Source organism: Zingiber officinale, chromosome 1B (genome assembly GCF_018446385.1).
Source record: "Zingiber officinale cultivar Zhangliang chromosome 1B, Zo_v1.1, whole genome shotgun sequence".
NCBI classification, from domain to species: Eukaryota; Viridiplantae; Streptophyta; class Magnoliopsida; order Zingiberales; family Zingiberaceae; genus Zingiber; species Zingiber officinale.
The window spans coordinates 122,217,102-122,241,286 of NC_055986.1; the positions used below are offsets into that span (position 1 = coordinate 122,217,102).

The 24,185-nt window shown below is 34.1% G+C and overlaps 2 protein-coding genes across 4 annotated transcripts; both read left to right on the plus strand.

The window, feature by feature from the left end:
* The first annotated feature begins 1,992 nt into the window (after positions 1 to 1,992).
* Positions 1,993 to 4,021, plus strand: LOC121976106 (bifunctional peptidase and (3S)-lysyl hydroxylase Jmjd7-like). Of its 3 annotated transcripts, none has more exons than XM_042528104.1 (4): positions 1,993 to 2,746; positions 2,829 to 3,007; positions 3,325 to 3,395; positions 3,516 to 4,021. In XM_042528104.1, exons 1-4 carry the CDS (start codon positions 2,042 to 2,044, stop codon positions 3,674 to 3,676), a joined length of 1,116 nt encoding a protein of 371 aa, XP_042384038.1. In that variant the 5' UTR covers positions 1,993 to 2,041; the 3' UTR covers positions 3,677 to 4,021. The 3 variants fall into 3 exon arrangements, with proteins under 3 accessions (XP_042384038.1, XP_042384045.1, XP_042384055.1); XM_042528111.1 differs by having other exon boundaries at positions 1,994 to 2,746; positions 3,642 to 4,020; XM_042528121.1 differs by lacking the exon at positions 3,325 to 3,395 and having other exon boundaries at positions 1,994 to 2,746; positions 3,642 to 4,019.
* A 6,327-nt stretch (positions 4,022 to 10,348) lies between these two features.
* On the plus strand, positions 10,349 to 11,945 carry LOC122041599 (transcription factor MYB86-like). The gene is made up of 3 exons (XM_042601346.1): positions 10,349 to 10,481; positions 10,981 to 11,110; positions 11,234 to 11,945. Exons 1-3 carry the CDS (start codon positions 10,349 to 10,351, stop codon positions 11,943 to 11,945), a joined length of 975 nt encoding a protein of 324 aa, XP_042457280.1.
* Positions 11,946 to 24,185: the final 12,240 nt, after the last annotated feature.

The following is a 24,185-nucleotide window of genomic DNA, read 5'->3' on the forward strand; positions in this document are numbered from 1 at the left end:
TTTTCTTCTGCCTTTTTATTTTATAGTGATTAATTTGAACAATATGGTTAAAATCATCTCTTTCTCTATCAAAATCTATTGTTGTTACCAAGTTATCATGTATAATTTTAATTATGTAATATATTGTAATATAAAGAATAAAATGTGATTATAATGACGTCTCCTTTTTTTTTTGTTTTATTATACTGTATTTTCTTTCATTTTTTAATTTCATTTTTTTTACATCCAAATTATGGAGAAATAAAATATCATTTAATCTTGCTTGGTTTAATTTTAGATAATGTAATAAAAATTTATTTGTTTTGAGGTTTTAATATATAATTTAGTTTAATATTCTATTTTAAAAATAATAATAATATAATTCATAATTACTAAGTAAATAATTTTATATGAATATATAAAATTTATTAGTTATTTTCAAAAAAATTAGGAATTTTTAAATATTTTAATGGGATAAATCAATTAAGGTTTAGAAAAGTATATTTGGCTGTACCATTTAAATTGAAAATTGATTGGAACTTAACTTAAGTTTAAAAAATTAAAATCTAAGTTTTAACCCTAATCAAAAAGATTTAAACAACATAAGTTATCAACGATTATCCTGAATCAAATGAGTATTCACATGTTTAAATTCAACTTGAATTATGTATATTTTATTTTATTTTTATTTATTTTGGCATATAAATAAAATAAATAAATAAAGTGGAATTAGTTTTATCTGTACACGGGTTTGCCGGGTTGGATACTGATCGATCACAGTTGACTGCAACGGGTTTGTAGTGGCTTAGGGTTCTGGATCTTTACCCGATCCAATAACATTCTCACGAACACCTAGGGGGCGTTTGGTTTAGGGGAATAGGAGTGGGGAATGGGAATGGGAATCATTCATTGCCATTGTTAATGTTTGGATTATAGGAATATGAATACAAATAAGGGAATGAATCCTTCCTTCAATGAGCCATTACCCTATTTTCATCAATCAAAATATTCCCTTATTCCCAAAATACCCTTCACTTAAAACTAAAATTTTCTCCATTAATATCCAATATCAAAATATATTTATTTATTTTTTCTTTTATATCACTTCTCTCTCCTTGTTCTCTCTCATCATATTTTCTCTCTCATCATTTTATCACATACTTTCTCTCTCCTTAATCTCTCATTTCACACTCTCTTTCCTTTTTTCTCATTACACTTTCTCTCTCATCATACTTTCTCTCTCCTCAATCTCTTCTATCGCACTCTCTTTCTTCTTTTTTTTCTCATCACACTTTCTCTCTCATCACACATTCTCTCTCCTCAATCTTTTTCATCACACTCTCTTTTCTCTCTCATCACACTTTCTCTCTCCTCAATCTCTCTCATCACACTCTCTTTTCTCTTTTTTCTCAGCACACTTTCTCTCTCATCACACTTTCTCTTTCCTCAATTTCTCTTGTCACACTCCCTCCTTTTTTCCTCAACACACTTTCTCTCTCAACACTCTCTCTCTCATCATTCTTTCTCTCTCCTCAATCTCTCCCATTATACTCACAGTTCACTTTCTCTCTCATCATACTTTCTCTCTCACCATACTTTCTCTCTCCTTAATCTCTCTCATCATACTCTCTCTCCTCAATTTTTCTCATTATATTTTCTCTCTCTTCTTCCTCTCCCATCATACTTTCTCTTACATCATATTTTCTCTCTCATCTTCTCTCATCATGCTTTCTCCCATCATACTTTCTTTTCTCATTTTCTCTCATTACACTTTCTCTCTCTTCATTCTTTCTTTCACACTTTCTCTCTCATCATACTTTCTCTCTAATCATTCTCTTTCATCATATTTTTCTCTTACATTTATCTTTATCTCAAATCTAATTTTTTCTCTTATTTTCCTTTAATGGTTATTGTTCGATGCTTTTAAGAGTGATATCCATATTCATACCCATTCCCATTCCACAATACAATGATTCCCATTCCGATTCCTATTCCTAGGAATGAACCAAACGCCCCCCTAGTCTTCGCCCAAGCTCCTAACCAGAAGAAGAGAAAACCGACGATGGCGGAGGGACAGGTGAGGGATCTGTGGAAGGAGGCGCGAGAGCTCGGCTTGGGAATCTCCGGTGAGGTAGAGCGTCTTGAGTCTCCGCCGTCTCCGCTTGTCTTCCTTCGGGATTTCGTTGCCGCTAACAAACCCTGCATCATCTCCCGAGCCGCCACCCTTCACTGGCCCGCCGTTGCCCGCTCCCTCTGGTCCGATGATTCCTACCTATGCCAAGCCCTCGATGGATGCGACGTATCCGTCCACCTCACCCCCCACGGCCGCGCTGATTCCCTTGTTCCGATCCCGCCCGGTGCTCCTGGCGACGCCCCCCGCGGTCTCTGCTTCGCCTCCGCCTTTGTCCGGACCATGGAGTTCCAGGAAGCGCTTCGCATTATCTATTCTACCGGATCTCCGTCATCCCCGGTCGTGGCGTACGCCCAGCAACAGAATGACTGCTTCAGGGCGGAGTATTCCGCACTGTCAGCAGATGTAGAACCGCACATCCCGTGGGCGACCGAGGCTCTCGGCTGCCTACCGGAGGCCGTCAACCTCTGGATCGGCAATGGGCGATCGGAGACGTCGTTCCACAAGGACCACTACGAAAACCTCTACGTTGTGGTAACAGGGGAGAAACACTTCCTCCTGCTCCCCCCAACTGAGGTCCATCGTCTCTATGTTCGCTCTTATCCGGCCGCCCAATACGTCACCTCCTCCTCCTCGGTAATCTCTTTCTTCTGCCATTAAATTCACTCTCCTCTGTGTTTTTTCTTCTCCAAGTATGATACCATGTGGCGTGCCGTAGGAAATGGGGGAGCTGAAGCTGGAAATGGTGGAACCGAAGATTCTTGTTCCTTGGTGTAGCGTCGACCCCTACCCTCCATCACCTGAGGTCATGGCTGACCAGAGAACGTCTTTCCCCCTATATTTCAATGGCCCGAAGCCATTTCAATGCACTGTTAAAGCCGGGGAGATCCTTTACCTGTAAGTTCCACCTATGACATCTGCAGTAAATCAAAAGCCGCTTCTTTAGTTAAATTTATTATTCTTTTGTTGTTTTTTTTTTAGTTTTCTTCTTGACAGTAACTATGTAAACAGTATGCTCTTACGCTTCCAGTCTACTTACAAACTATCTTAAGAGAAACTTGCTTCATTGTTTGTGCATGTTAACATATTTACTATCCTGTTAGGCTGATGTCTAATGAGATTCTAGGCGAACTAATTTCACCACCTTTTTCCCAAATGGATACTGAAGTTGATTTATATCTGATTTTACAAAGAAAATGTCAATCATAATGCAGGCCAAGTATGTGGCTTCATCATGTCAGTCAAACACCTGACAGCAATGGACGGACAATTGCTATCAATTATTGTGAGTCACTGTATTAATGCTTGTATAACATACGCATCCCTGTAGCCCGACCAATTTCTGTTTTTGTTGCTCTATAGATTTTAAAAATGTAGTCTCATGGCTTTTCCTCTTCCACTTCAGGGTATGATATGGTGTTTGATATCAAATATGCATACTTCAATTTCTTGCAATCCATCAGTTTCTCTCATTGTACCAATGAACCTTCCAGAATGATATGCAATTCTTGTGATGTATCTGATCTTTCAGGAGATTCAGAATTGGAATCCACAAGGAAAGGATGATAAATTATAGTTGATGAGCAATCAGCTTGCACCCAATTGTTGATGGTACCATCAATCAACAAACATTGGCAAAATGTTCGAGTATTGATTTGTGAGGCATTAGTAAGGTTACCTATTTTATCTATTGAGGGTAGGAGATTCAAGACTGTTATGTTGTCTATGAAGTCCATTGTTTTTAAGATTAGACTAGAGTTTCTCTGTAAGCATACATTCTCCAAACTAAAATTTTACAGGCTTTGTAGAGATAGCTCATTTTTCTTGTATAGAGACCCAATAATGGAATTTCTACCTTTTAATCCATTAAATTGTATTGGCTGTCAACATTTTGGAATGCAATGAAAGATGTTACTTGAAAAATCAATTCCTTTTCAAGGTGATTCAAAGATACTTTTTTTTATTACAAACTATTTAGTGATGGTTTGTCTATGAAATGATTGGAAACTAAAATTTGTTTGTGTTTTTGCAAGCAAAAATTTACTAAACCCCTGATCTCCTTGTCACTATAGAAGTTTTAACAAGAATGTGACATAATGGGCTTTTGTTTGCTTTGACTGTAGTCTTTATTAGCACTCTTCTCTTTTCTTGTGTCATCTCTACGGCCTGCTGATAATACCGTGGAAATACAGAACAGCACTTGCAGCCTTTCACCAGTGGATTAATATTTTGAGAATGATGGAGACTGTAGAGACACAATAAAACAATTTAGTAAATCTGCTCCTTTTCGACAAACTATTGCCACTTGATACACTTGATATATTCTGTCTTTTGTTGCATGAATTTCTTGCACAGCTGCTAGAATTTCTGGCTGTATATGTTCTGGAATGAACGACATACTTCGTTGTTTTTTCATATTTAAAGAAAAAATAATCAACTACTTCTCAAAGTGATAAAGTGATCATAATATCATCATCATCATCATCATCAAATCTCCTTATCACTGTAGGGGCTTTTGGTAGGGATGTGAATTAGTGATTTTTTATTTTAACACTTTAGTCCCTTTTTTCACTCCTCACTCTTAACTTTTCCTGTGTGGCCTGTATGGTCAATTGAAATTGTAGTGGAAATGCAGAATGCTCTTTGATCATTGGTATCATATTTAGGTGGACACTCGAGAGAAATGATAAAGCCTTTTGGAGTGCATGCTTCTTTTCGACAAACTATGTACTTGAGATATCCTGGCTGTAACTTTAGTTGCGTGAACTTCTGTTGTCATGCATAAAATAATTCTAGCTTGCAGGCTTTTCCTTTTTTTTTTTTACATAAAAATAGATTAATTAATTAATTACATGTTAAGTCGAGAACCTGAAACAGTTTCAGTTTGTGTTTTTACTGGAGATGCTGCTCCAGGAAGGGCTCAGATAGAGACTCAGGTTTTCTGGTTCACATTCTGAACAAGAGGTAATCTTCTTGACATCATGAGATGTCCATATGTTGGGTTCTTTTTGCAAGTTAAAATATTGTACGAGTACCAGCATAAATTGGAATCACTTATAGCTTCTTTTCTCATTCTTTCTTACAATAACATATTTCTAATTGAAATTGAACTTTGAATTTTGATATATACATCGTGCTTTAATTGTATGGTGAATTTTGTCTATTATTAGGATCTACTTATCTTCTCTTAATGCATTCTTGCTACTATATTACATTTTACCTCATTTTTATCAACATTTGAGGCAACATTTAATTCCTCATGGGCATTAAAGAAATATACTTTGCCAATGAGTAATCATATAAGTCCATTATTGTCTTTTTTTTAAAGGGTAGATTAATTACCCATAATGCATATTATTTACCTGTTGATTACAATTTAGTTTTAATATATCTCATGCATAACCATCTCTAATATCTCCATGAATGAGCCCCTAATAGCTCGCATCTTCAACACTCACCTTCAAACTAATCACAATTGACTTTTAATCCATGGGTATAAATTATTACCATACACCTAACACATCTTCTCGAAAAACAGCATTATTCTTTCCCTTATATATTATTCCATATCATAGTAAAGTTAGTTTTGTTACGTGTTTATATATGTTGGAATAGTCAGCTATTTAGCTTTGGGATCAAATAATGCAAGGAGCATAAGTTTGATGGATCACTTTAGTATCATATATATGAATATGGGAACCGTCACATGTATGACTAGTAAGTTAGAGAAAGTTGTTAGTTTTTTAGTTTTCTTGTCACCTTCAGGAGGTTCAGGGGAGTAACATGAAGGCATACTTGAGGGGTTGGCTTCATTGCATGCATGGGTACGTTGCCGAAGATATTATTGGTGGAGTGGTAGTTCACTTTGTCTCCACTGGAGTGATATAGAAATGGGGTCCTTCATCCAAAAACCATAATTAACAATGTTGTAGTTCTGCTTGCAATTGGATAAGGTAAGGAGTAGCGGAATGGCAAGTGTTATTTTTGAGTTTGAAGGCATTAGTTTACATTGTAAAGAATTCCGAGTTTTCTCTTGGATAGGTCACCGTATTTGCAGTAATGGTCCTAAGAGAGGCACGCATTTTTGTTTTTTTTAAGCTAGCACCAGCTATCTAGTCCTTTAGACTGACTAATTCTAAGGATAACTGATCCGGTTTGGTGGAAGTTTTTCACTAGCTATCAAGGTAAACTCAAGAAGTGTTTGCAATGGGCGGCCCAATAGTCTATCATTTTAGATTTATTATCCGGCTGGAGGAAAATGTACTATGGTATGTCATAGTTGGAAATCGAACTATGAATACTTAAGAGATCTTATAAGCATCTTGTTATTGCACTGTAGTCCGAGTGATAGAGATTGTTATTCTAGTGGGCATCATAAGGAAGAGAGAGGTCATTAATCATGAATTTATAGGATGAAAGGTGCACAGGGAGGGATGCTAGGCAAGGGAGAGGGTTTTTTTATTATTATTATTATTATTTTTTAATTTGCACCAAAGGGAGAGCTTATGAATGGAGACTAAGTAGATGGTGAAGATTAAAGAGCAATGGAGATTTTTTTTTATTAGTATGACTTATGTCGTAAGTGCAGCAAAGAAAGATAGGTAGGGAAAAAATTGAGTATTTTTTATTATATATATATAACAAAGTAATTTAAAATCAAATTTCAGAAACGTATGGTTCAAAAAATGAATCATCTTTTGCTTGAAATATACCTTAATTAATGGACCAGCTTGGAAATATTAATGCAATTCTTGTCATCTTGTGTAGTGAGAACAGACTTGTAATTCCTCTCTCTTGTCATAGATTCCTCTGTATTTCGACAAGAACAATGTCCTTTGACTTCACTTGATTTATTGATAGCCAAATAGAGCAACACCATGCAAAATGCATTCATGCAAAACTAAACCCAACTTTGGCCTCCATGCATATATGCCTTCCATCGCAAGCAGTCTTTCCAACTCCATATTGCTCTTCAACATGTAAAGGAAATTGCTTTTACAGCTCACTCGTCCAAGGATTAGAGATCGATACAATACATGTAAAATTTTCACTTCACTTGTACTTTTCAAAGAATTGACCAGTGTCATGTCAAACCACTGATTACAAAGGGGGAAAATGGATATTGTCTTATTGTCTTAATTTGACCTCATAGTAGAATGTTTGTAGGACTCTAGTTGAGGCTTATTAGAGATGGAAGACTTACCTTAACTTTCTTCTAGAACAAGATTTTGTTAAATGGTCTAGTTCTATCTCTAATAATCTAGTTGAAAGTTATATATTTGTTAAAATTTATATCTTGGACTGACTAAATTTAATTTACATATATACTTCTATTATATATGAAAATGGTATATAGATATTTGAAGATAAAAGGTTTTTAAAGTAATATTTTTGTAAGACTTAATTTCTTAAATGTTGAAAAATAATATGATAAAAAAATATGTCATAATTAATTAATTAGATTATTTTACTAATGGAAAGAAATAAATGCATAGACTGAAACAATAAGAAGAATAAAAAGAAGATGGGAACTTTCAATCAATGAGACAGCATCACTAAATGTACAACTTTACCTACCAGATGCCACAAATTAATAAATGTACGTAAGGATATGACGTATCTAGCAAAAATCAAGGAAATATTGATAGGTACTGCATTTAATTAATCGGTAATGGGTGGGGTGCATAGAAAAGGGTATTCTCCTCACTGGCTGTTTAGCTATCCACAGATTTGAATAATAAGTTTATCATGAAATTAATGTTCTTGAGGTGAAGTAGATATATTTAATTTGGCGCATCCATTTTTAAACTAATATCCCATTTTAAATGCACTATAACAAATATACATTACATGTTTAATCCCGCATTGTCATTTTTGGGCAAGGGCACACTTTGATTTGTGTCTTAATACTAAGGTATGTGTTTAGATTGTGGTTAGTTAGGTTCGTTATGGTTGTACTAGATATAGATCAACTTGAGTTTGCATTGGCATTCACACTGCTTATAGATCAACTTGAGTTTGCATCGGCATTCACATTACTTCCTCTAATGTGTTCAAGCTTTTCTTTTTACAAGAACTGCCTCTATCCTCTTCGTGACGGTCTAGTGGTTAGCACATGAGATGTTATCATCATGAGATCTTGGGTTCGAATTTCGATAAAGTTGAGATAAATGTCTCCCTTATGTGTTAGTCACTATTCCAAAGGCTAGTAGCCGCCCGTGATTTACCTCCTCCGTATTGACCGAGAGACGGGTTGGCGAGAGCGCTAGGGGCGAGCGTATTCGTCTTTTGCTGCCAATATCAACTATCATTTATAGGAGCGAGGTTCGAATCCTCCGAGGTTCATTCCTTAGGGTATAAATTTCTCCCACCTAGAAGGCCGATCAGTACCTTAATTTATCTCCCTTTCACAAGGCCTTGGGGTGGAAAGTGGAGGGGCATGGGGGTGAACGTTGCCACCTTTTTACATCACAAGATCAACTACCATTCTCCATTTGTTATCATCATCACCTTCCTCCCACACTCATCAATGCCAAGGAATGCATGGGTAACTACTAGCATCCAAGTCGTTGATATCCACCTCCCCCACTCGCCTCTTTACAATTAATATGCATTAATCATACACATGATGAATGAATACCATAGTAAGATATTTCTTGGTGTTTATGGTATTGTTGATGAACTTATTGTACTGTTGTTGTTGAGAGTTACTTTATGCTTTAGTTCGTAACTTCATATGTCGTTACACATGTTCAGTTGCACATTTGTGTTCACTGTATTTTCTTCTCTCATCTCCAATTTAATATACCTATAGTGAGTTGATTGTGTTATACATGTACAATTGAATGTTATTTCTCATATGCTCTATTTTTTATCTTTTGTGATGACATCGCTTAGAATATCATGCATGTATATAAGACCAGTGTTCAATGGATCGATCAACCTCAAATGAAACTTAACAAGTCCACTCATTCTGCTGTTACTTCAAAACATCGCTGAAGCTGATTCAGTAACTTGGCTTTCCTTATTATGCTCGCAGTGTGGGCCCCGGGACTGAAGGCAACACGCATCCCATCCCTCGCAGGTACACAAGTAGACCCTTAAAAACTCCACCCTCTTCTCTGTGATGTATCAGTTTCAATCCCGATCACGTCTTGTTCTATTACCTCTTTTCGTGCTGCATGGCCCATGCATTATGGCAGACTGTTGGCGTGCTGACGTGCGTGACTGCAGCAGCTTCAAGAGGTGGCAATGCCACGTTTGGCATCGACTCCAAGTCAACTATTAAAAAAGACATTGTTGAATTGTTCTCTCGCAAGAGATGAACCCATGAGTAGCCATATATTCCATGTACAGCGGCTGATGTAATCTCATTTTTGCTTAATCCAGTTCGTAGCTAGAGCTTGTTAATTAATCTACCTTCATGTCACTCAGATTTTAATTTGTAAATTCAGATCGCGAGTAATTTCCTGTATTTCTGTAATTTTGTGAAACTCTAGGGGTATTCTGAAATGAAAGTTAAATGCTATGGGCATTTTTGGCTCAAAAAACAATACAACAACTGTGATGGGGGAAAAGTATATGTATATGTGAAAGGAAAATATAGGACATACTAATAACAATGCAAGAAACTTCAATTATTATTGAAGACTGGGAAGAAGATATAAAGATAAGAAAAATAATAACATAGAATGAAAACAAAGGAATTACATATAGAATTTAGAGTTGAAAACAAAGGGGGGAAAAAGAGGGATACTCTGAATTACATATAGTGTAGTTAAAGCTTGCTAATAAATATCCTTGTTGTTTTGCTACTACAAGAATGGCATCTCATGGACAAATAGAAATAACTTACCACATTACTTGAATTCTGGCTCCCAATCTCTCTCCTAATAAGGGCTTCCACCCCGACTGTCAAATTGCCATGCTTACAAACTCCCCCATTTTGAGCTCTTCCTTGTGCACCAGCTCATTAAATTCCTTACAATGGCACCAACCTCTAACAGCACCATCCTTCTGCAGCCCCTGCTTCATTCGGTGGTTGGTGCCTCAGGAATAAGGTTAAGTTACATAGTACTGCTCTTCTCTCTCTCTCTTTCTCTTCCAATTCTTGAGGTTTAATATGTTGTGGATTTGGTAGGAGGAAGAAGAGGAGGAAGAAGAAGAAGAAGCAGAGAGAGGTCAGGACAAGTGCTGTGGGGGATCAAATTCAAGGAGTTGGCAACTAATTAGCAAGAGATGGGCCATCACTCATGCTGCAACAAACAAAAGGTGAGGAGAGGCCTTTGGTCTCCTGAGGAAGATGAGAAGCTCATCAAATATATTTCCACCTATGGCCATGGCTGCTGGAGCTCAGTCCCAAAACTTGCAGGTTATACATAAACTATATTAACTAGCTATAGCTACTTCATAAATTCATATGCTAGGATATATATGATCATAATTAACGTAGAAAATTATTGAGATTATATTAATGAAGTTCTTATAAAGGACCTAGAGATCTTTGCCATCTCTGCCGAGCTATGCATTCCAATGCAACAAACTAGTAGACAATCAAGTTCACTTGGTCATAAAGTCGTTGTTTCTAAAAGCCAAACAAAAAAGAAAAAATTTATCGGTTTCTGTGAAAACATAAAGCATAATTATATTTGTTTAAGTAAGTGAATTTTAGAGGCGATTATGATGAAATACAAGTACCAAATAGCAGTTCCTATGTGTCTCTTGATAGATTCTTTTTTTTTTTTTAATTAAAGTTAATTTTTCTTATAGTTTTGTTCTGGACCAGGCATTAACTTAATTAATAATAATAATGGAAACTGATTAAAACTTGTTTTCTTTTTGCCTGAATTGGTAAATCTATATTGGCACAGGGTTACAAAGATGTGGAAAGAGTTGCAGGCTTAGATGGATCAATTATCTCAGGCCTGACCTCAAGAGAGGGAGCTTCACTCCTCAAGAAGAATCTCTCATCATTGAACTCCACAGAATGTTAGGTAACAGGTAATTAATTCAAACTTCACACGAGTGTCTACGTATTTTCTTTTCTTCGAAAGATTCTTAAAGAATTTTATAGGATGAATTGTTATCATAATCAAATTAACTAACAAAATTAATCCCGTGCAGATGGTCACAGATAGCCAAGCAACTCCCAGGAAGAACAGACAACGAGGTGAAGAATTTTTGGAACTCCACCATTAAGAAGAAGCTCATCTCTCATGCCATGGACAACCTCAATCCCATGCCGATGCCTTTAGGCGACGAACACCTCCTCTTAAACCCACTGCCCTCATTCCCAGTTCCAAACGAGCAGCTCTTATGCAACCCGGAGCAGCTCTACTTCCACCTCAATGCAATCAACAACATGCCAATCCTGCCTACTTATGAAAGCAGCAGCTCCACCGACTTCACCGGCATCGGCTGCTGCCAGAGCCCGGCCGGTTACATCATTGACTCAACCCTAATTGCACCGTCTCCCCAACAAGCATCAACTTCAACAGTAATACCAATGAACAACTTTTACAATCCCCTGGCGTTGGCATATATTAATGAAGCCATTCCTCTGTTGCACGCAAACAGTAGTAGGGCTGCTGCTGCTGCAGGCTTCTTGGTGAATAATTTTGATCCGAATACTTCGTCGGATCAGACACAGGTAGAATCAATTACTGTGGATGGCCAGCAGATGGATGAATTAATTGGTGACAGGGCTCCAGCTGCGTACAAGGATGTGGTCACCACCACATCACTAGCAGAAACAGCAGCAGTAATAGCTACTGACAGCAACAATGATGCCCTCGCTAAGGTTTCTGGCGTCCAGCAGTCACTTTGGATTCAGTAATTCATATACCGTCGACGTAAAAAAATAAATCAGTGCATGATATAAAGCTAGGAGGAAATTAAGTGTATGTATTTCCTGTTTTATCATTTGATGGGGGCAATTAATATATAACATATTTGTGTGTGTCCGTGTATAATACATTTTCTCCTATGCATACTGATCGAGTGAACCAGTACAAGGAATAGTCCAACGCAATTAAAGCAACAAAACCATAGCATGACGCAGGGCAACACCTCCACCAAAAACTAACTACAAGTACAATTACTCACACACTGCTAAATGCCAAATTGTGAACTTTCCTTCAGTTCATAAAGAGCCACATTTGCTTGGGGCAGCTGTGTGTGGTCAAATGAGCCCACTCAGATAATGTGGGAGCATATCAATGTGCAACTTCCTCGTCTACAACAAAGCCTACATTCTATCTCCACCTTAATTCTTCCTCATCCCCCGTTCCTCTTAATTCCTAATCAAGTCCCAAATTCTTCCTTCGCCTTCATTCTTCCTAATTGCCACCTCTCCTCTTCACATTCTACCTCAATTATCCTCTTCTTCTTCTTCTTCTTCCTTCACCTAAGTTAGTGCTTGGCATAGATTTCAAACCTCAAAACAAAGTGAGTAGTCATGACCAGAACAAAGAAGGAAATTGAAGAGAAAAAGTTATCAGTCTCTGTTTGGTTGCTTTAGGCTTTGTGTTGTTTTTCTATTCATCTAGATACTTGGGAAGCACTGCGTGATTCTTTTGATAGATTAGTATAAAATTTAACCAGGCTCTTTATTCTTTTTTTCAAAAACTAGTGTAGCTTAGGGAAGCACATTTCTATTGGAAGGAACCCACGTCGGACCAAATTAAGTTCATGGTCAAATCATCTTCCCGTCCATTTCAAATTTTTCATAAAATTTTGAAATTAATTTTAAATGTTGGCATCCAATTTTTCAAACTTCCAGAATTTTTTAAAGATGTCTAGTGAATTGACGCATTATATATGTATATCCAATAGATTTAGGGATCAATTTTAAAATATTTCGATAGATGTTTGATTTTTTTCGTGCAAAGGATCACTATGTTAGGTCAACATATATCCTAGGATTATTTTTTTAAAGATATTAAAATTTAATTGACATGATAATTTTGAAAATGACCAAATAATTTAGTAGGCTGAATTGATTTAATATAAGAATAAGTACTTCAATTTTTATTTTTTTAAAAAGGAAGATTGATGATACAATCATAAATGTATATAGATCGATAAATATTAACTTCCATTGTACAAATTTTAATAGCTAAAGTCCTGTCTAAATTATATCTTCTCAAAGTAAAATAAGCAGGCAGGTACAAAATTTACTTGAGACCGTGTTAGTCATTTTTGGTGGAAAATTAATATGAGATTGGGTCATCTTTATATTAATCAGTTATATATCTAAATTCTATATAAAAAAAACTATGTAATAGATTTTTTATTATGGATCTGCACAAAGAAAATGAAAAATTGGAGCATTTTTCAGTTTTAAAGATGTATATTTCTTGTTAATATCTTATCTGATAAGCATTTTCCTGGATGTCATTTTATTGTATTCCTAGACATGAGAAACCGTCTATGGTCGTAATAAAAGACTCAAGACAATAGTTAAATATTTTTAAAAAAAATAAGTAAGAGGATTAAAATTCAAAACTCATTGCAGACAATATTCTATTGATAGACTTCTGAATATATATAAATTGTACTTCAAATTTATCCAAATAAGAAGAAAAGTTATAGAGATGAGCTGTATCAAACTAATTTAAAAATTCGATTTCATTTATTCAAAAGTTCAATTTTTCAAAAATATATATCCACTATTCTAATTAAATGGGTTCGATTTTGATTTAAATTTTTGAAAATTGAATAAATCAATTAAATCGATTTTTGTTAAATAATAAATAAAAATTTTATTAAACCCATTAAATTTTTATTAACCAGTTTTAATATTTTTTTTAAAAAATACAAAATTGATTAATATTATTAACCGAATTTGGTGTAAGTTTGATTCCTTGAATTTTAATGATAAAATTTGATTAGTTCTATTGGTTAAAAATAATAATAATTTAATTTTGGATAGTTCAATTTAATAGAATTGGTGTTAACCTAATGCTCAATCAGAGAAGATTGTATGCCTCGAAAATTAGTCGAAGTTGGATACCTAAATTATTTTTAAAAATCATAATGAAAGAAGATATTAAGTAAAACAACATTGAAAAATAATGATAAGGTTACTCCCTCATCGTCTAGTCAGTGGTCGACTATAAGCTGACTCTATGAATTATCTCTTTTCACATAACTTGAGAACAAATTGTGAGAGGATGAGTGTAATAATCTTTTTGCTACGATAAGCTTATCTTGTTGATTTAGCAGTTTAAACACTTTAATCTAGCACCAAGAAAGTGATAATTCTGGTTAGCACAGGTTCTTAAAATAGGGATTTAGGGAAAAAAAAATAAAAAAGTTTAAATCCATTATCATTGTCGAGTTTAGTAAATTTGATATCTGTTATAATATATAGGAACTACTTTATCCCGACCATTGATCCAAGTAAAATTTTTATTGATATATACCCAACTTGTGTAGCTTAAGGGAGCACATTTTAATTGAATCAAACATGATACAATTAAGGTGATGATAAGATCATCTCCCCGTGAGCTCAAATTTTCCATAAAATTTTGAAATTAATTAAAATATTGGCCTCTAATTTTCAAACCTCCAAAAAAATAAAAAAATAAAATATTAATTAACAAATATTGAATATAAGAATGAGAAAAAAGTAACTTTAATTTTTATTTTTAGAGAAGTAAGATTCATTAATCATCTAATCCACTATTTAATACAATCATGAATTTCAATATTTAATTTTCAGAAAATAAAAATGTAATCTAAGTCTACCTTTTTAGTTTTATAGAGATCAAGACTTCATGTAACAATACCCCATATTTTGACCACCGCACCGCTCCAAGGAGACCGATTGATATGTTATGATTAGTCAACTAGTGGTCTATAAATTGAGTACGGTAAGTTCAAAAATTAATTACAATTGTCTGTCTACGTGGCAATCGACTAATGTTGCATCATCGATCGATTGTTGATAAAACAAAGTTGGTTTAATTTGGTAACCAACTGAATGAACAATATTATATCAGCTCAATTTATTCGATTTTAATGATAAATTTCAATCGGTTCAATTTGTCTCTAAAAAAATTAATTTATTCAATTTCAATTACTCTGATTTAATCAATTCAATTTTAACCAACCCTAATTTTAATTTTAGCATCAGCTTTAGGATAATATATTGAATGAAAAAGGTTAGAAAACTGGATCATTTTTCAATTTCAAACTACTATATTTTTCGGCCGCTTTGTTTCTTTTTCAATATCTTCTCTATCAAACATTTCCTTAGCTATTCTATTATAGTCCTAGACAATAAAAATTATTGATTCGCCTCAAAGTAAAATAAGCAACTCTGTAATATAATTTCTTATTATGGATTTGCGCAAAGAAATTGAAAACTAGAGCAGTTTTCAGTTTTAAAGTCAGTATATATATTTCTTGAGTTTCTTCTTGGCGTCTTTTACAATATCTGCTCCATAAGAATTTTCCTAGATGTCATTCTATTGTATTCATAGACAAGAGAAACCATTGATTCAATCAATCGTTCTAATAAAAGGCTCCGATGGGTATGGTAAAAATGAACAAAACAAAGAATACAAATAGAGTGCATGTAAAAGACAGCATAAAATGAAGGAGAGAGGTAGCCGTAAAAGGAGGCTAGCAAATTATATTACCAAGAAACTTAAGTTTAGAAAAGAAAAGAAAATATAAATAGATAATAAAAAAAATAATAAAAGACTAATCTACCCTTATATAATAATAATTTATCATATACTAACATCTCCCTCAAATTCGTGAATGTGCCTTGGTGAGCAAGTCTGCAATTTACATAGAAGATGAGATAAATGATAAAGTAATGATGTTATTCTAATAGTGATGGCGAGTGAAATGACAATCAATCTCGATATGCTTGGTCCGCTTATGAAAGACAGAATTACGAGTAATTTGAATGGCACTAGAGTTGTCACAATGCATAGGGGTAGGGTTCAACAGAAAACACCCATATAAGCAAGTAGCCAATGTAACCAAACAATTTCAGCAGTAGTAGAGGTCATAGTACGATATTCTGCTTTGGTAGAAGAACGAGAGACAACATCTTGCTTTTTACTCTTCCAAGAGATAAGGAAATCTTCCATGAAAACACACTATCATGTGGTAAACTTATGATCTTGAAGATAGCAAAGGATGCGAAACATAGCTCCCGAATGTGCTGAAGTGGGAGAAGTAACAAACTGGCTGATAATATGTACAACATAAATAATGTCAGGTCTAGTGATGGTGAGATATACTAAACTACCAACTAAAGTGCGATATAAAGATGGATTTGGTAAGGGAACACCATCAATAGAAGAGTATCGAACATTAACTTCAAGCGGAGTATCAACAGTGTGAGTGTCAATTAGATGAGCTTGCTCAAGAATCTCACCAATATATTTGGATTGCGAGCTAGAGAAGATAGCAACGAGGAGAATAAGCTATTTCAAGTCCCAAAAAATAACGCAGAGGATCCAAATCTTCCATATCAAACTCATGAGCCAAATGCAATTTTAACTCTTCTATTCCACTTAAATTATCCTTTGTAATAATCATGTCATCAACATAAAGAGAGAGTAATGTGTGACCTGACAAAGAACGACGAACAAAAAGAGCGGAGTCATGTTGGCTAGGAAGAAAGCCAAGAGATCCAATCACAATGGAGAACTTATCAAACCAAGTTCGAGGAGCTTGTTTAAGGTCATAAAGAGCCTTCTTTAGTTTGCAAACTTTATCAAGGTTGTGAGTGACACCTGGTGGAGGCACCATGTAGACTTCTTTTTGAAGATTTCCATTTAAAAAAGTATTTTTAACATCCATCTGGAAAATAGACCACCGATGAACTAATGCAACTGCAATGAGAGTACGAATAGCAACAAGCTAAACTAGAGCAAAGGTTTCCTCATAATCCATACCATACTGTTTATTTATAATGTGAGAATTGTTTTGAGTTCAATTGTATTTTTTCTCTTAATTCATAATATATTCGTCACAATTTGAATTTGATCTTGTAGGACTTTGGAATTTATACATGATTCAAGTGAAGTCAAACCAATTCAAGAGGAGGATTAGGTCATTCAACCAAGTGAGGAAGCCTAAAACCTTACTTGGGTTCGATTCAATTCCAACCCATCTCAAGGAGCAAACCCATTGAGTTTAATCCAAGTCCAATCCCCTAAAAAATCCCTAAAACCTCACTTAGACCAAACCCAATTGCACAATTGACATGATTCAAACCTAAGCTTTACAACCCAAATTTCACACAGATGAACACTGGCTCGAGTTCTGTTCATCCTCGATTTCTTCTTCGTAGCCCCCGATCTTTCCTGCCTTCCTTCTTCTCAAGCTACAACATTAGAGTGGAAGTTCAAGGCAGATTTTGGATCACCTTCGATCAGCTAGAAGCTCGTCGAAGAGGGTTTCGACGGCAAGTTTGCTGAATTTTGGACCATCCTTGCATTTTCCGCCTCATTTCAGCATTTTTTCATTCCTTCATCAGTGATCATTAGAGGGATCCTTTGGTGATTCATGACAGCTCTCTATTCATTCACAACATCCCATTCCATCCGGTTAGCTCAAAATTTCAGACTCTAGATATGAATTTCCAATTTCGATTTGTTCTTGTAAGCTTCATTGGAGAGGGTTTCTTCAAAGGAGATTGCAAGCTTCAGATTGATTCCAAAGTTTAGAGCTTACTTGTGCTTCTTCCCCAGCTACTGGAGATGAGGGTTTTATCTTCGGCCTCTTGTGTGATGGCAAGAGGGTTTGCTTGTAAAGTTTGGTTGTGATTGAAGGATTGGTTCACTTATTTCTTGCATTTGTTGTTTAGTTTCCTGCATTTCAATAGTAGAACAGATTCTTTTGCTAGTTGCTGAATTTAATTCCATAGACTTAGCATTTTGTTTGTTTAGTTGTATTTGAATTTTTGTTAAGTAGTTTAGTCTTTTCTTAAGTGCCTATTAGTTCAACTTCATAGTTTGTTTAGTTTAAACTCTTTTACTTGAATTCGATCATAATTCTACTTGTTTACAATTCCTTTTAGTGTTAACAATTTCATTTGTTTTAGTTTAATTTCATTGATGGTGAAATCGTAGCATGGAGTAACAATATGTAGTGAGATCACTATTAATGGGTAGATAGGATGTTGTTCATTTCATTAGTGTAAATTTTATACTTATTTTGCTATCTTATTTGTTAAATCCAAAACCCCTATTTCTATATTAGAAACCTTAAAAATATGAATAACAAACAATTCTAGATTACCATCCTAATGTTGCATTCATTGGGAGATGACCCGAGTCATTTCTATACTACATTAGTGTAGTTAGAGAGATTCAATACTTAAATTCTTTTGATATTATTTCATGACAAAAATGACTTTATCAAAATTGGTGTCGTGCTAGAGAATGTACGATGTTTGGTGATCTTATGATTATTTTACTAAATTATTTAGTGTCTTGATTCTTGAATGTTTAATATATCCATGTGTTTGGTCTTTTAAGCTTTCTGTGTCTGGTGATTTTGTTTGTTTCACTGTTTCAGGTGAGACCAAGATATGTATTCAGTAGCCATGAATCCATTTGAGGCTTTGATGGTGGAGGGAGCTAAACTTGACGATATTGATCACATGAAGAAGAGACTCACTACCATTAGGTCCACTCTAGTTTCGTATTGGCTCAATTATTGAACCGTATTCAACCACTAGAACTTCAAGGGAGTTTGTTCCATTCCACCTTCTATTTATCATTGTAGATACCATGTCTTTATTTTGTTGCATGAATAATCTCTTAGTTTACTTTAGTAATCTTGTTGGTTTTTGAGTTATCTTGTTGATCTTTTTGGTTTTTGAAAATAAAATGTACTCCTTGGCATTTCTTTATATCATTTTAGATATTTTAAAAGATAGTTAAATTTGATTGTTAAGTTTTAAAATTTATTGTCATGAATGAAATTTTAGATTGCATGAAGATACTATTTAGTGATGGATTCTAGATTGATGAATTGAGATGATAATTTGAATACCTAGTGAGGATTTAGCTTATTTGTGTTATGCACTTGTGTGATTGTTATTCGGAAACTTACTACCATATTACATTAAATTGAATCATTCTTATGAAGGTAAATCTATTTGTTTCTCTTTCTTCCACACAAGTTCTTGCTAATTTTCTTATCAACCATCATATCATTTATCTTTTCTTATTGAATACTTTGGATCTGGATACCTTGATTATTATATAATGAATTATTTAGCCAAGATGGATAAAGTTGATGTATGTGTGTGTGTGTATTGGGGGGGGGGGGGGGGGGGGGGTTGGGGGGAGTTTTTTTTTTTGAATTATTCGGTTTAGATTTTTGAATCAATTGAATAGTATTTTTGGAGCCTTTGGATTGGTTCTTTATTGTATGCAAATTCAGTTAAAACCTATGATGGCAGTAGCTTTTATGGAAGTTTTTGAGGATTACTTGAGTTAAGTTCTCAAGATTCAAGATGAAATTGCTTAGAAATCTCTAACTTTGAACTTGGATATGAATTTTGGAGGAGTATTGAAGGCTATTAAATTTCTAAATGAATGTAACTAGCTACATTGCCGCTGCAAGGAATGAAAACATAATGAAATCAAGACTATGAATGTGCAAAAATAGAATGGAATTGAAATTCCATCCCTTCATTAGTTATGGTGAACATAATCCATTGGAAGTAGACAAGAATTATTGGTTATTGAATTTGTTGGTTTATCATACTTAGATTGTTCTAGCTACTGGGAGGTCATACATATATGAAGCTTTACCCATGAATGATTTATGAAGGCAAAGGATATGAAAAAAAAATATAGAATATGCACAAGAAGCTAAAAAAATTCTGTCAAACCTCTTAGAATTATGCCTGAGACCTTGTTGCTGGAAGTGTTTCAGCAGTTCATGTTTTAAAGCTACAAACAAGTAATGAATTCATAATAAGTTCCATATGTAGAAGTTCCTAATGCTTGAATGAAAATCTAAGCTAAAGTCTTGATGATTTAATCTGAAATTTCCTTGAATTCCAGATTCTGAAACTGAAGTTGAAAAAAATTTAGAATTCAGAAGTACTTGTTTGATGTTTGAATTCATGGATTGCAGAGTTCACTATTGCTAAGAGGTTTCTTAGTCAATGTTGAGAGTATCACTGAGGATATGAAAGGAATACCAAGTGTAGAACTTATATCTGAATGAAGTTGGAAAATTTGATTTCTGGAAAAGATAAACTGTATTAACAGAGAAGAGCAGGACTTATTTTCGTGCCAATTGCTAGTGATGTTTCTGTTCAGTATTGTTTTGAAAGAAGCAAGCTTCTAGAAAGTTGAAACAAGATGCAAGTGAGATGGTTCCATTGAATTCAGGAATTGAATTAGTAAAAAACAGTGAGAAGCTGATTTTGTGCCAATTCCTTATTTTATTCTTGGTTGATAGAACTTTGAATTTAATTTTTAATTATGCTAATGCTAAATGATTCTTACTTTCAAGCTGAATCCTTTAGGAATTAAACCGAAGCCACTTTGAAGTCTTAATTATGAAACCTAAGCCTTAATTCTGAAATTCAAGGCTAATTACTGAAATTGAAATGCAGCAGTTGGTCAAATCTTACCAACTCTTGTATATGAGTAACAAGAAGTCATCTCTAAACAGAAAGCAAGGATTTTCATTAAGTACACAAAGTTTTTAATTCAGCCATGAATTTTGAAACTGTATGAATAGAAAAAAAGAATAGAACCGAAGTAAGGAAAACTCACTGAGTTACATTTCAATGGAAGAACTGGGTTGAGCAAGAGTGAAGTTTAGCTCAATTGTTCCTGGGAAATACAACCTAGTTACAGTAGTGCTATATTCATACTAGACCTAAGCTCATGGGAGAAGATTTCAGCAATTGAAGATTTAAGGTTATGGTTACATAATTTAATAGCAAGATTTAGTTTTCATCTATGATTTTTAGTGTTGTTGTACAACTATGGATGTTACAAAAGCTTCATTTCCACAAGCAGTAGTTAGCACATCATATTAAGCCAGTTCTTGATCAGTTCACAAATTTACATAGAAGATCAAATGTGGATTGTTGTGTGCTAATCTGATCTGCAGGTTTCTGTGAATGTAGTTTCTAATCAGTATAGTCCTATATTTCTTTTCTAAGTAATTAGGTGCTAAATGATGTTAATGCTTGAGAGTAAATTGTCCAAAGTTACAATTAGGAACTGGTTGCACCTGGATTTTGGAATTTTGGAGTTGAAGTATCAATTGAAGTGCTGTGCCAGTTCTCTGATACTGATTTCCAATCTGATGTAGTTACAAAGTGGAATTCACCTATTCATTGACGGGTGTTGAGAATGTTCAACTTTGAATTGTTGCTGATAAGCTTAACTCTTCATGATTCAAACCTAAAATTTCCTTGAATTTCAAATTCTGAAACTGAAGTTGGGAAATGAAACAGAATTTGGAAAAATTGCCCAATTTAGTTTGGGAAACAAATGTTGTTTACTTCCTTTCAATGTCTCAACAAATCTGAAGGACAGATTTCTAAAACTATCAAACTGCTGAAATGCAAAAATAGTGAGTTGTTAGAGCTACTGGTAACCTGATCAAGGATCAAAATTTGAACTACAATTGGAGAGTACCATTCTATTCATGAAGCACTTCAAGATGGTATCATAAACTTTGAAAAGTTAATGAAAAGGGAAGTAATTGATACTAAAAACAGTGAGGTGAAAACCTGGAAAATAGAAATCAGTTTTAGAGTTATATCTAGTGTGGAAAAACAATCTTGAAGCTCTTGCATTCATAGTGACAAATGATGTCTCAATTCTTTCCATGTTTTTTCAAATTACTTTGAACATAATTTTGAAGATATCAGAATTATGGTTTGAAAAATGTATCAAGAACTATGCTAAATTGATGTTTCTAATCAGAAAACAATGAAATTCAAGCTTACATTAATTGAATACTAAATGAGATAGTATATAGAGATTTAACTTCAAAGCTTGATCAAAAATCAATAAGATCAAAGTTGAAACAGTCATGAAATTCATAAATGAAAAGCTGAATCTATTTAGAGATCAAAGATGTTCGGATTCAAATAAAAAAAAAATGGGAATCAAGCTATTATTGATTAAATGTTAATTGTGATGCCCTACAGAAGTTAAATGTTGAAGCTTGATCTGAGAAATTAGTAAAATTAGATTAGGAAACTAATTGTGTCAATTCAGAAATCCAGATTTCTTTAAGTTTTAAATCTGAGATGAAATCCTTGATTTATTTTGAAATTTTTACAAGAATAAATGAAGGATGCACATAAGGGTTTGATGATAGAAATTTTGGAAATAAATTCCAAGTTCATTAAATTCTGGATCTGAAGATCAGAGTGTAGAGTGCTTAAATGAAAATCTGAAAAACTGTGATGTTTGAAGTTGTTGTTGGAGTTCAATTGTGTGCCAATTTTCTTGGACCTGACTTCTACTGTGAAACTTTGCTCCCATTTTAAAAGAATTCAAGAAATGGTATTTGAATATGAGTTCTGTTTTGTTGGAAATTGTGTTGTAAATACTGAGTCTGAATACTAGAATTTGAAACTGTTAAATGCTCGAAGCTGTGTCTATTCAGTACATCAAGCCTTTGCTGAATTTTAGTGCCAGAAGTGAATTCCAGAGTTAGAGACAAAATAGGGGATTGACAATGTTATAGGTGGAGCTGTTGAATTTTAATCAATTTAGTCTATTCAGAGCAAGCTAAGTTCTAGATTGCAATGTTATTTAGTGTGTTAACTATACCATTATGCCACTTTTTATTGTTGTAAATAGATTTGGAAGGGGATTTAGTGGCAGGAATTTTGAATATTAGAAATGTAATTAAAAGAGAATTTGCAAATGATGTGCCGAAAGGTGCCAAATGCTTGTAACCTTGTGATGAGCAAAGAATGCAAAGAAAGATATTAGTTTCAAAAGGACAATTATATTTGTTCTCCCCAAAGAGTGTTGATTGCACAGAAATTGAGAAATAATTGAGAATGATTCTGATTTCTAAAATTTTTGAAACTATGAAGTTCTGTAATTTTTGAAACTGTGAAGTTGCAGAAAGTTGCAGAAATTAGGTGAAATCACTAGTAGAGAGATGCCTCTAACTAGAATGAGATTACAAAGTTCAAGTATTAAAAAAAACAGAACAGAATAAAAACTATAATTCTATTCCTATAACTAATGTATCAACTTAAGGGGTTCTTGATGAGTTTGTTTGCCCAGGATGGACAAATTCCAAGTGTGGGGAGGTTTGCATATTTTGAAGATCTTGTAGATAGAAGGATGAAGAAATTGAGTGGTGTTGCAGATATAAGGAAAAATGCAGTAATTGGAGTTAGGAATGTACATTGTTCTGGAAATCTATTTGGTATAAAATTTGTTTGATTTCTAAAGCAAACCAAAAGAGATCGTTTTCCAGCTAACAAAAGATTAGTGCTAAGGTTGAAGCTGTTACTGGGAGGTAGTAGACAAAAATGCATAATGATAGAAGCTGGAATCTCAACAAAATAGGAATGCAGTTTTGAACTTTGTAGGTGTTGTGTCATTTTGCAATTTGATCTTTCTAAGTTGAAACAAATTGAACTCAAGCTTTTATTGATTGAGTGTTAAATAAGATGGTCTTATAAAAATTAAATGTTATAGCTTGATTAGAAATTGGTACGATCAGATTTCGAAAATGAATCAGGAAATCCAGAAATTTCATATTCTGTTTGGTTTTCGAATCTGAGATGGAATCTAAGTGATCATTAATCCTTTAACTCCAAAAATTCTACAAGAATGAGAAGCATATAAGGGCCTTACTCTCTAAATTTTAGGAAAATATCAACTTGGGTTAAAAGGTCACTAACACATAGTGCTAAGAAACAATAAGTGTAGCTGCTAGAGGAAGTAATTAGAGCCAAGTTTTCATACAGTAGAACTGAATTCCAATTTCTATTAGCTCAGTGCTAAATGAAACTCGTTTCTAAGTTGAATCCTAGATGAGTTAAACTAGATTGCTCTTAAGTTCAAAATTATAAAACTGAAGATTG

Excerpts from the sequence above, each read along its gene's own strand:
- LOC122041599 (XM_042601346.1), top strand. The coding sequence starts at position 10,349 with ATGGGCCATCACTCATGCTGCAACAAACAAAAGGTGAGGAGAGGCCTT. Across the intron at positions 10,482-10,980 it reads CTCAGTCCCAAAACTTGCAG|GGTTACAAAGATGTGGAAAG; the intron begins GTTATACATAAA and ends ATATTGGCACAG. Across the intron at positions 11,111-11,233 it reads CACAGAATGTTAGGTAACAG|ATGGTCACAGATAGCCAAGC; the intron begins GTAATTAATTCA and ends AATCCCGTGCAG.
- LOC121976106 (XM_042528104.1), top strand. The coding sequence starts at position 2,042 with ATGGCGGAGGGACAGGTGAGGGATCTGTGGAAGGAGGCGCGAGAGCTC. Across the intron at positions 2,747-2,828 it reads ACGTCACCTCCTCCTCCTCG|GAAATGGGGGAGCTGAAGCT; the intron begins GTAATCTCTTTC and ends GGCGTGCCGTAG. Across the intron at positions 3,008-3,324 it reads GCCGGGGAGATCCTTTACCT|GCCAAGTATGTGGCTTCATC; the intron begins GTAAGTTCCACC and ends ATCATAATGCAG.